The 11,433-nt window shown below is 40.0% G+C and overlaps 1 protein-coding gene across 3 annotated transcripts; it reads left to right on the plus strand.

Moving 5' to 3' along the window:
- Window positions 1-5,482: 5,482 nt before the first annotated feature.
- On the plus strand, window positions 5,483-11,433 carry COX20 (cytochrome c oxidase assembly factor COX20). Of its 3 annotated transcripts, none has more exons than XM_065896054.1 (4): window positions 5,483-5,524; window positions 10,548-10,662; window positions 10,774-10,837; window positions 11,292-11,433. In XM_065896054.1, the coding sequence occupies exons 1-4, from the start codon at window positions 5,483-5,485 to the stop codon at window positions 11,431-11,433; spliced, it is 363 nt and encodes a 120-aa protein (XP_065752126.1). The 3 variants fall into 3 exon arrangements, with proteins under 3 accessions (XP_065752126.1, XP_065752133.1, XP_065752142.1); XM_065896061.1 differs by having other exon boundaries at window positions 5,483-5,500; XM_065896070.1 differs by lacking the exon at window positions 11,292-11,433 and having other exon boundaries at window positions 10,778-10,806.

Raw genomic sequence — 11,433 nt, forward strand, 5'->3', positions numbered from 1 at the left:
TGAATATGTAGTACATTCTAGATGAATTATGAAATTGTTGCTAATTTTCTTAGGTGTGATAATGGCATTATGATTATATAGGAGATTGCTTCATTTCTAGGAGGAATAATTCTAGTGGGAGAATAATTCTAGAAATGCAACTTTAACCAAATATCAAAGCTGTCAAAAAAAAAATGTTTAGGCATGATGATCTCAAAATATTTACCTTCTATGTAAACTTTTTCCAGGAAGCCACTGGAGGATGTACTCCTCTGAAATGAGGGAGTAAGCCAGGAAAGAGGAAGATGAGGAATTGAGGAAGCAGGTGAGTTGGCATAGGCATGAGGTGATGAGAAACCCCAGGATGATGTCTGGGAATCAGTCTTAGACAGCAACCATAACAGACTGGACCAAGAGGAGACAAGCTCCAGGAGAGATGTCTTTAAAAAAAAAAATGACAGGCAGATCATACAATGTTTTTTACTATATTGTGGAGAGTTTTTTGACTCTGCAGGAGAATTTTGAGAGAAAAATCAATGACAGGTGCATTCAGTGGTATATTGGTAAACCACCTGTTTGAAAAGGAAAAAAAAAAAGAAAGAAAGAAGCACTGACTTGTAGCATTTGTTGACTTCTATGGCATAAATACCTCCACCATAGCCAAATTTAAGTTACCAGGATAAAGTCATTGAACACAGAGTTGGCAAGAGATGTCTATAATTGGCTCTTTAGAGCTAGTAAGGGGGAAAAAAAGAGCATGTAATACTCATTTGTCCCAACAGCCAAATGTCCCATGAGCCAAATGAGTATTATATGCTAAAATTTAGATAATCTCTTATGGAAAAGGAAAAGAAAAGAAAAAAAAAGAAAAGGAAGGAAGGAAGGAAGAGTCAACAAGAGCTAGCTTTAACAAAATTTAGCAAATTATTAACTCCAGGAAAAGTTTTAAATTTTACAAGAAAAGAAATGAAATCATAGTACCCCACACGGCTCAGCTATGACCATTTACACTGCCATAATAATGTACATGCTGAATGCGTATTTAGCTTCTTAAAATGTGACACAACCATACTGAGAGGATGAGGGGAAGGGAAAGGAGTAGAAAAGAGATAAATTTTCATTATCAATAGATAATGCCTAAAATTGAAAAATTAAGAAATAGGAGAATGAGCATTTTACTTAGAAATATGAAAGTAAACTACCAGAAGAATGGGCCAAAAGAGATAAAAGTCATTGCCTGTGGGGTGCAGAACTTCAGAACAAAGAGAAGTGTGGTGGAAAACAGCTGGTTTTCTTTACAAGTCGTATAGTACCATTAGACTTAAACACATGCTCATGTGCACACCCGCATGGACACAGGACACACACGAATAGGAAGGAAGAGCAGGAAAATTCAGACTTCTGGTTACAGAGGGCTGGCTGACTGAACCCAATTTTTTATCACCCTTTCCTCCAAAACCTATCGAAATGAGAAACGGAATATAAAAATAAAAATAAATTGATACTTCTGCTGGAAAGACAGGATAATGTACCAGCAGCAGACCAGGACAGTTAGGAACTTCTGAACGATACAGAGAAGATGCAATCAGACTGATTATTAAACACAATATTCCTGATAAAAAAACAACCCCACACAAGCTTAAGAGAGAACCTCGAAAAGCGGGTTTGCCAGCACAGCCCCACCAAATCCCCAGAACCATACAACCATTTCACCCCTCACCACCCTGCTGCCTACAGATAACTATTAGCTTTCTAGCGTGGGATTACTGACACCACACTCTCTCCCAGATGAGAGGATGAAAGCAGGCACTCTGGGCCGTGTGCCAGGGGATTTACAGCCACCGTGAGAGAAGGAACTCTTAAAGAAGAGATTTTCTGGCCCCAACTCAACCCACTGTGCTAAACTACCCACTCATTCGGGGCATCTGCATCCAATACCAGACATACAGGGAGTCTTGCAGCAGACAGCATGGTTGAAAAGCAAAGCACGATAGTAGAAATAAGACTGAACAGGCCATCACTGTCATCCTGGAAAGCCACTCCTTTAGTTCTTGCTATCAAGACCCCTGGGACTGTCCTGGATGTTGTCCTTTTAAAGACCTGACTCTTAAACTCTTTATCAGTTCATTGAGCTTCTCCACGTCTTCCCAATAAATTTCTTTCTTCTTTAATCTAACTACAGTCAGTCTGTTGCTTGCAATGAAACAACTCTTACCATGCAAAAAGACAGCTGAATGGCAATTAATAAACTTAATTTATGTGATTATCATATAGTTATATATTTTATATATTTATAATGTATACAATATACTACTATAATGAATAAGCTTAACAATGCTAATATAGAGAATGCATTCTTTTCAAAAGCATATGGAACATGTACAAAATGATCTCTTAGGTAGTACACACACACACACAAATAAAAAAATTCCCCAAGAGTAGAAATACATGGGCCACAGTGTAAAACAGAACACCTAAAAATTAATACCAAAAGCATATCCAAATTTATTTACTTGAAAAGAAAGAAAAGCTGAAATTATAGAAAATTTAGAAAAGAATGGTGATAGGAATATTACCTGTCAAAAATCGGTGACAACATATGATAAAATGATTCTCAGAGGAAATTTTACAGCCTTAAATACATTTGCTACAAATCAAGAAAGATGGAGAATATGTGAACTTAAGTAGTCGACTCAAAAAGATAGAAAAAAGACAACAAAATAGATACCACATTAATAGAAATAAATGTAAAATATAAAATGAAATAGAAAAAAATAGCCTTGGTCAATAATACCAAAAGTTGGTCTTTTAAGAAATAGGAAAAGAGATAATCAAAATCATTAATGAGAAAGCATATGACAATTATTTTCAAATATTTTTTTTATTATGGGAGTCAAGAAGCCCTTAAGGCCTCAGGAAGACACAAGATCAAAAGCCATAAAAGAAAACACTGACATATTGGACTCCATAAAAAAATATAATAAAACAAAATAGAAAGTTGTTTGTAAAATGAAAGACTCCATAAACAAAGTTAATAAGTAAGTAAAGTTTTAGGAAATTTTTAGGAAAAGAATGACTAATAAACATCCGAAAGAATGTTCAGCCATACTAGTAATCAGGAAAGTTTAAAAGCAATCAAGACACCATTTTTCACCCATCAGATACACAAAAATTTTTAAATATGATATTATGCAGTGTTAAAAATGTGAGGAAACAAGCATTCTCATACATTGTTATAATGGGGAATGTAAATTGGCAGTAGTTTTGGAAGGCAATTTAGCAGTATGTATTAAAATTTTTAATGCACATACCCCTTTGAATCAGGCCATTTCCAGAAATCTATCCTACAGAAATACTTGAACCTGTGCACAAAGATATATGCATAAAAATGCTCATTGAAGCATTTCTTGGACTAGTGAAAAAAAATGAAACTTTCTAGGTCAATCAGAAGGAAAATGATTAAAGGATTGCTGAGCAGCCATTAAAATGAATGAGTAAATCTTTAGATAATTACATGAAAAGTTTTCCATAACATAGTGTTAAATAGTAAAAAGTAAATTGTTGAATGCAAATTACATACTATAGCCATTTAGATATGTGTGTCATATACAGACACACTCATATGGAGGCAGGTATGGTATAAAGAGACTTTTACTTTTTAGCCTATATTCCAGGGTTGTTTTAATTAAAAAGAAGAGAAAAAAGAAAACAGTTTGGAAAGAGCCGTATTAAACTGTTAGTTGTGTTTACTTTAAATAGGGGAGAAAAAAGGGGTTAAAGTGAAAAAGATTTTTACTTTTCACTCTATAAAATATGAAAATAAACAAACATGCCATTTTTGTGAAATTAAAAATTTTAATATAAAGAAATAATGTATGAAAATACTTTTCAAAGACAAATGAAATGGACCCTAAGTTTACCCTAGCAATTTTTCAGTCACAATAAAAAATAAAATAGGATGGCCCTGGTACTTTCCAGTTCTCCTTCCTTTACAACATGATTAGGAATTACTTCAAGAGAACTGCTCACTCTTTTATGGAATATTACTGCCTTAAATATTACCTTCCAGACCAAGAGTTCAAAGCATAGTTAGCGCAAGATTTCCAGCTAAGAACCCCAAACTGGCAGGATATCGTGGGCGGGGTGACATTTATTCTACTTCCTAATTAATATTAGAGCAGTATCTCCCCCAAAGTCACTTACTTTTTTTTAAAAAATCACACGTAGGTCGTAAATTGTGTGTTTTACTGGGTCTGTAGAAAGGTATTAAACGATCATGAAAGCATAAGGAATAAGAAAACACCTCACTGACAGCTGATAGCAAACAATCACCGCGAACCTTATCCAGCCCTTACTGTGTGCACAGCAGCATGACTCTGCACAATGATACATTCTAAAGCTGGAACATTTTCCCAGGAATATACTTTGAAATATAAAGGTACATAAACAAAGGAGGCATAATTATGGTTTTGATAGGGACATTTTCCTTACGGTGCATAGAAAAAAAAGACGGGAAAAGGAATTGTATTGACTTAGAGCGCTGAGAAAGCGGTCAAGCCCTATCTCACACCAGACGACTGCTGTCTCCAACACGCAGATTTCACGCTAAGTCGCAGTCGTAGGGTGCAGTATACGTGGAACACTACCTAACATTCAAAAACGCGTGTCGCAGGCCTTTTTCTACTTCACCCCGCCTGCCTTCCCCGCCTGCACGGCGGGCACGAACGTCCTAACGCGTCTTCACTGACAAGGTCCTCCCTCCATTTTGTCCCCAGTCTCCTTCAGGCAAACCGAGTGGCGCTATTTTCAAGCCCCTCCCTGATGAAACCAAAGCAGGGAGTAAGCGGTGTGAGCGCTGGACCACACTTTCGCTCGGGGCGAAACGGTGGCTGGCGCTGGGTTGAACTGACGGGGTCGCCCAGGACTCGTCCCGGGCGGGAAGACAAAGGACACGAAGGGGACGCGGGCCGCAAGCCAGTACGGGCCGACTTCCGGGCCGTGGGCTTGCGGGGGTGGGGGCTCCCGTTCCCAGGACAAAGCGGCGGCGGCGCGCACGCCCCCTCCGCGCGGCCCCGGCCGCCCCGCCGCGCGCGCCCAGCGCCTACGCACGGGAGCGAGCGCACGCGCGCGGACGACAGAAATGGCGGTTGGGGCGAGAGGAGGGGCGGGGGCGGGAAAAGGCGCAGCCTCGAAGTGCCAAGAGTCCGGGTGCGCGGTTGCTTCACGAGTCCTTCTCCTCCTCCCCTGGTCCAGGCCCTCGGGCTGCGGAGAGCCCCGGTAGAGAAGACGTGATCCGTTCAACTGAACAAAGGAAATGGCGGCCACACCAAAAGCAGCCTGCTCGGCCAGTGCTGCCGCCGCGGAGACTGGGAAACGTTCCCTAAAATGGCGGACAGCGCGAACGCAGGCGCGGGCCGGGCTGGCCAGGGCAGGGCGGGGCGGGGCGTCCGCTCACGGCGGCCAGCGGCTGCGACGGGGCGGGGTGGAGGCGCCGACTGTCCCCATGGCGGCTGCGCCGGAGGCCGGAGAGCCCGGAAAGGGGAAGGTAATCCGGGCTGCGGCGGGCTGCGGCGGGCTGCGGCGGGGCGGGCGGAGCACGGGCGGGGGGCGCCTAAGGATGCGGCCTCTAGAGCTGGGAGACCCAGGCCGGGAGCACGTGTCATTAGCTTCTCTGCAATCGAACAGCTCCCCTCCTCCCACCCCCCGACATTTTCATCTTAATTGCCACGATTTAAGTGACCCAAACTAGGAGGATGAGGGGACCGGTACCGATAGCTTACTGCAGGGCACAAGACTGATCCCTTTGGAAAGAAAGTTTTGTTGACGGGGCCTCGTATTGTAATTTACCAGCAAAGAGAGGGATTAAAAGCTGAGGACAGGTGCCTTGTCTTTAAGGCTGTATACTTCACAACGCTTAACAGGAATCGGTAAATGCTGGGGAATGAGAACTTGGTTATATTCGACTGAATTTATATCCAGAGCAGGAGGATGATGAAAAGATTGAGATTTTTTCCCCCGTTAACCTTGTTTTCACTCGACCACGTGGAGTATGCAGTATCATATGTAACCAATAGCTTCGCTGGCTGGCATTCAGGTCTTCCTGCTCTGCCTTTCTCGCTTCACCTTCCACAGTCGTCCTTGTGGGCTACCCTGTAAAATGCATAATTCCACCTCTCTGCTTAAAACCAAGTCGTAGCTGCCCATTGATTTCAGGATAAATCCGAATTTCTCGGCCTGTGATAACAAAGGTCATCACCTAACTAACCCGTGTGACTCTTCTCATGCTTTCCTCTCCGGGTGTATTAAAGTTAAACAGGGTTATCGCTGGTCTCCCCTGAAGGGCTTCCCGACTCCTCAAGAGACTGAGGTGCTTCTGCTCCTATCTCCCGGACACCTTGTACATTGCTGGATCATTACAACATTATACTGGAAGTTAATTTGTGTCTTAAGAGCAGGGAACCCAATTTTTATATCCTCAATGCAGAGTAAATAACAAGTGTTTAAAAAAGGTAATGGAAGAAGAAACAATTTTAAATAGTAAGCCATAGAGAGATTAATGTTGGCTCAATTAGATTCACAAATATTTATTTAAGACCCACACTGTGCCACACTGCACCTATAGTTTTAAGCTATTCTCTGCTCAGCTTGAAAATTTTGATCACTTATTCAGTGTTCTTGCTTCTCTGGGGAATTTTCCATCTAAATTTGGCCTAGATCATCAAATGGTTATGAATAAATGTTGGGTAAATTGTTTCCATATTTGTTTTCAAAAAAATTTGTCAATTTATACACTGTTGGCGCCTTTTCTGTTTTTAACGTCTCACATACTATTTGGAATATGCTTACTTTAACAAAATGTACCCTTGTTTGAAACTTACATATTTCAAGGGGCACCGTAACTACAAACACAAAATTGTAGATTGTTTTGTGAGAACACTGGGATCTTGAATGGGGCTTTCATCCTTTTCGTATCTGGTTGTTCACCTTTGATAGACACAACTGCTGTCATTTTAGGGTCATGAGGGTGGTTTAACCCATTGAGAATCCAGAAAAGAAATACATGAAAAATTTTTTTGATTAATAGTGTATTTGAAGCCAAAGAAAATGTTTCAAAAACAAATGATTATCTGTGCCACATGTGCTGAGATGTAAAGTATGATGGATTTTGCAAAACGATTGTCTTTTAGAAAACCTCAGTGGTGCTGTTTCTGTCGAGTACAGTTGGTAAATGTCTGGTTGAAGCAAGTTAAAGGGAGCATAGGTTTGTAAGTGAAGAAGCACACACAGGTAACTTTAGTTTTGCAGTGACAGGGAACAGAAAAATGGGATGGTGGCTTGGGGGGGAAAGGGTATCAAGAGAGGGGGATTTATTTTGTATGTTTCTAGAGTGGAGATTATTAAAAGGAGGAAAAACAAGTAATGCAAATGAAAGATGGGATAACCACAGAAGCAGAGTCTTTTGAGAGTGGATAAAGTAATCAACTGCAAAGTGAGGACTAGTTTTAAATAGGAGTAGGGCCAGTTCCTCCTTTGAAACAAAAGGAAAGGCAGAATATGAGCACTGATGCAGATAAATTTAACAGTGGGAAATGAAGTAGCTCTGATTTGATGTGATGTTTCCTATAAATTATTAAACTGGCATTCTGGCTTAGAAACTTTTTGAGCTTCCTTTAATTCCATCAAGGTGTGTTGGTAAGGCTGCCTTTCTAAATCTAAGCTTAAAAACATTAGCTTACCATAAAAAAAGTCTATAATTTTAGTTTACGTTTAAAGGCTTTGTTAATAGCAGGTGAACCTTAAGTTTGCAGGCAGCTAGGGAAGAGGAATGTTAAATGCCTTGAACATTACAAACATAACTTCAGTGACTTCAGGCTTAGACCCTTTATTTCCATTTCTGAGAATCAAAGTTCAGTGTACTCTCAAAAATATAAGCTTAAGACTTCATTACAGTATTCCATACTTGCTTTTAAGTCATCAGCAGTCTAAACTCCAACTTTACCAGGAGGCTGAAAATTCCCTACTAGAAAAAGTCTTTGTACATCCTTACCCAGTTTTGATACAAACTGCAGATCTATAGTTATGTACTCAGTTCTATTACTCTATATGTGAACCTTAGTGTTTACTAAAAAACCAAAGGGATTTATTAAATGCTGCAGTGGGAATGACAGGCATTCAGGGTCAGACTGACTTCCACTTCCACTCTGCCAGCACTTATTAGCCTTCTACTTAAACCCTGAACCTGTTGCAGAGAAAATGTCACAAAGAGGTTGTGAGAATTAAAAACAAGGGATATAAAGGGCCAGGCACTAATAGGTCCTTGGCACCTCTAAATTATGAGATTAATTCGACAAGCATTGGCTTCTCAACCTTGGCGCTGACATTGACCAAGGCAGTTTTGTATGTGACACATGCATTGCAGGACCTTTAGCAGTAGCATCCTTGGCCTCTAACCCACATTGTTGGTTTTAGAAGGTACCCCTTAAAAAGGATGTGTTCATCTTTCAAAATAAACTGGATTATTCCATTATCTGCAATTTCAAAATTTTATTTTTAAAATCTCTAAAGCAGTGTTTCTCCCAGTCTGGGGGGTGGGCGGTTTCCTAAACATCAATGCCCGGGGCCTATTGAGTCAGAATCTGAGGGTGGGATTTGAAAATCTCTAAAAAGCTCAGAAAGCTACCTGCCTAGCTGATTTAAGCACCATTTCAGATGTCCAGCAAGTTTATTTTACACACTTGGCAAAGAACTGGGGCTGATAATTTTATCCAAATGCCCCCCCCCCCCCCACCAGCGCAGTTTGCAGATTCTGGTGTATCCTGGGGTCACACTAGGGCTCCATTTTGGAACGGAATCCAAATGAAAAAGCCCAGAAGCCTTGAAAGAAGTGCTGTCTTTGGCAGAGATGTGCAGTGTTTGGCATGCTGCGGCCAACACTTGATAGTTCCTTTCTCTCTGCTTAAATGTGAAAGCCATCTTAACATTCTACCCCATGGCAGAAGCTGCTGGTCTCACTCGCTTCTAAGATCTAACATTAAACACCACCACCCCATCTCAGTCTATTTAGCATCCTTCCCCCAGGGCAATGGCCTAGCTGCAGAACAGATCACACCCTCCTTCCCCTCGGGGCCATAAATTCCACCTGGCTCTTGACCTGAGGGTGAGAAACAATCTTTTGCTAAATTAAATGAAAAGCCTAGAAGCAGAATTAAATCCCAACCTCTTTGTACATGAAGATTTGTACTAAAGAGCCTTTTAACATTCAAGTCTGCAACTTCAATGAGCACCTGCTGTGTTCATAAAGTAAACATGTTGGGGGGGGGGGGGACAGAGGCAAAAAAAAAAAAAAAAAGGAACATAATGATCCAAGAGTGTATAACTTTTGCTTTATTAGGAACCGAGTCACATTGTCTTTCCTGCAGAAGCCTGAGCCAAGGCAAACACAATACCTTCATGTTCCAACCTTTAATCTGACTTGCCCTTTACTGTCCTTTTCCCATTTCTTCCACTCTTTTTCCCTTACAGTATATTACCACCTAGGTATATCTCATGCCAAAGAATGGACAAGTGGCTTCCTTTTTAAAAGCTACATTAACTGAAAACAGTAACTTACGTTTTCTTTTTTTTTTTTATGAATAGGAGAATGCTGTAGCAAAACATAAGCGTGCCTTATAAAAAAAATTCTGTCCTGCCCTCCCAAAACCCCTAAGTACAGAGTGAGAGTGACAGGACATTCAAGTTGGAAAATTATGCTTAAAGTGGCAGTATTTTTTAATGAGGGAGAACAAATCCATAAATCCAATGAAGACTATATAAAGAATTTAAAAACCATTCATTTTAGCACTTGAAGGAACTTAAATTATCACCTAGCTGAACCCCTTCATTACAGATTGCAGGCCAGATAAAAAAATATGTCCTACAGGTTACAGAAGTTAGTGGCAGAGCTGAGAATAAAATCCAGCCCTCTAGATTTCCAGCTTTTTTCATCACACCTAGGTATGGTTACCATGTACTATCAACAAAGAAATACAATCAACAGCAACTTCATATCACAGGCAAGAAACAGACGAGATTTGTCTCAACACAAAGTATTTATTCTTACAGACACAACTGATGTGTTGTTACTAGTTAACACAGAAAATCTGCAGTCCTCCTTAAAGGAATTTAAAACAGCAGTATACTAATATAAGCAACATGGTTAGGACAATTTCACCTTTCCCATCTATGCATCTCAGGTTATTAGAAGGAAATTATGCTGCTTTTAAATTTCAATGATAGCCAAATCCCCCAAATGATTTCATACAGATGTTTAAAGAGCTCATAAAATAATGTATGCCCTTACCTTATCTCCAAACCAGTTGATTAACAAATTATAGCATAACCATGGTACCATAATCTATTTAGGTTTAATTTACCCTACCTGCTTACTTTCTGGTCAAATTCTCAGGGTTTCCATTTTAGATTCATATTATATACCAAAGCAGGATGATTAAAGATGGTTTTAATCTTTGCCAAACCACCCTAAAATAAAATATTCTCTTGTCCGACCTAAGTTTTTTTATTTTTCATAGTCCTTTAAGCTCCTAGGAATTTTAGATGTTGAAAACATCCCCTGTGCTCGGGATTCGACATTGTATGGCTCATTAGGATCTGTTGTGGCTGGCCTCGGACACTTTTTGTTAACTAGTGAGTATCTGCTTTTCTCTATGCATAAAAAACATGTTTCTCTGAAGTTTTTTTTCCTAGAGGAAGTATAATAACGTGCAGTGTATTAGTGTTTATGCTTCCTTTTGACAGGTAGAATTAGAAGATCATGTGATGCTGCAATAGGAGGATTTATCTTGGTGACTTTAGGATGCTGGTATGTGTGCTAAGTATTCAAGAAGATCCACGATTTTAATAGGTTTATCTAGTTCCAAAGGACATGCTCTACTCAGAGCAATCTCCCACTAAGATTCCCCACCCTCACTGAAATTTATCTTACAAAATGATATTGCCGGACTGCCTTTAATCTTTTAAATATGTATATATACACACACATCTTGTGTCATTTGTCAAATGAACAGATGAATGCATGGCATTAGGCACTGCATTAATGCCATGTCAGGGTTTATACTTCATTTAGGAAGGCCTCAACCTTTTATCTTATCCTAATGCTCATTTCAATCCCTACCTATGGCATAACCTCTGAAAATGCTACCTTAAGAATGTGTTCACAACCACTGACAGTCATCTGTAAGCATTTAAAATGTTTGATTACAAATTGCAAATTAGTTTCTACAGGTATATCAATTTATTCATGTTCTCCTTACTAGGTTCCATTGTAGGTATAATTATGCAAAGCTAAGAATCCAGGAAAGACTTGCCAGAGAAGGAATTAAAAACAAGATTTTATATGAAAGTACCCACCTTGATCCTGAAAGAAAACAAACCAACAGCGGCAGCAGCAGCAATTGA

The sequence above is a fragment of the Phocoena phocoena genome, chromosome 1, assembly GCF_963924675.1.
Source record: "Phocoena phocoena chromosome 1, mPhoPho1.1, whole genome shotgun sequence".
Taxonomy (NCBI): Eukaryota; Metazoa; Chordata; class Mammalia; order Artiodactyla; family Phocoenidae; genus Phocoena; species Phocoena phocoena.

What these genes read in the sequence shown, in the direction of transcription:
- COX20 (XM_065896054.1), top strand. Translation starts at nt 5,483, where the DNA reads ATGGCGGCTGCGCCGGAGGCCGGAGAGCCCGGAAAGGGGAAG. An exon ending in GAGAGCCCGGAAAGGGGAAG is followed by an intron (nt 5,525 to 10,547) that starts GTAATCCGGGCT and finishes TATTTTTCATAG; the next exon opens with TCCTTTAAGCTCCTAGGAAT. An exon ending in TTGGTGACTTTAGGATGCTG is followed by an intron (nt 10,838 to 11,291) that starts GTATGTGTGCTA and finishes TCTCCTTACTAG; the next exon opens with GTTCCATTGTAGGTATAATT.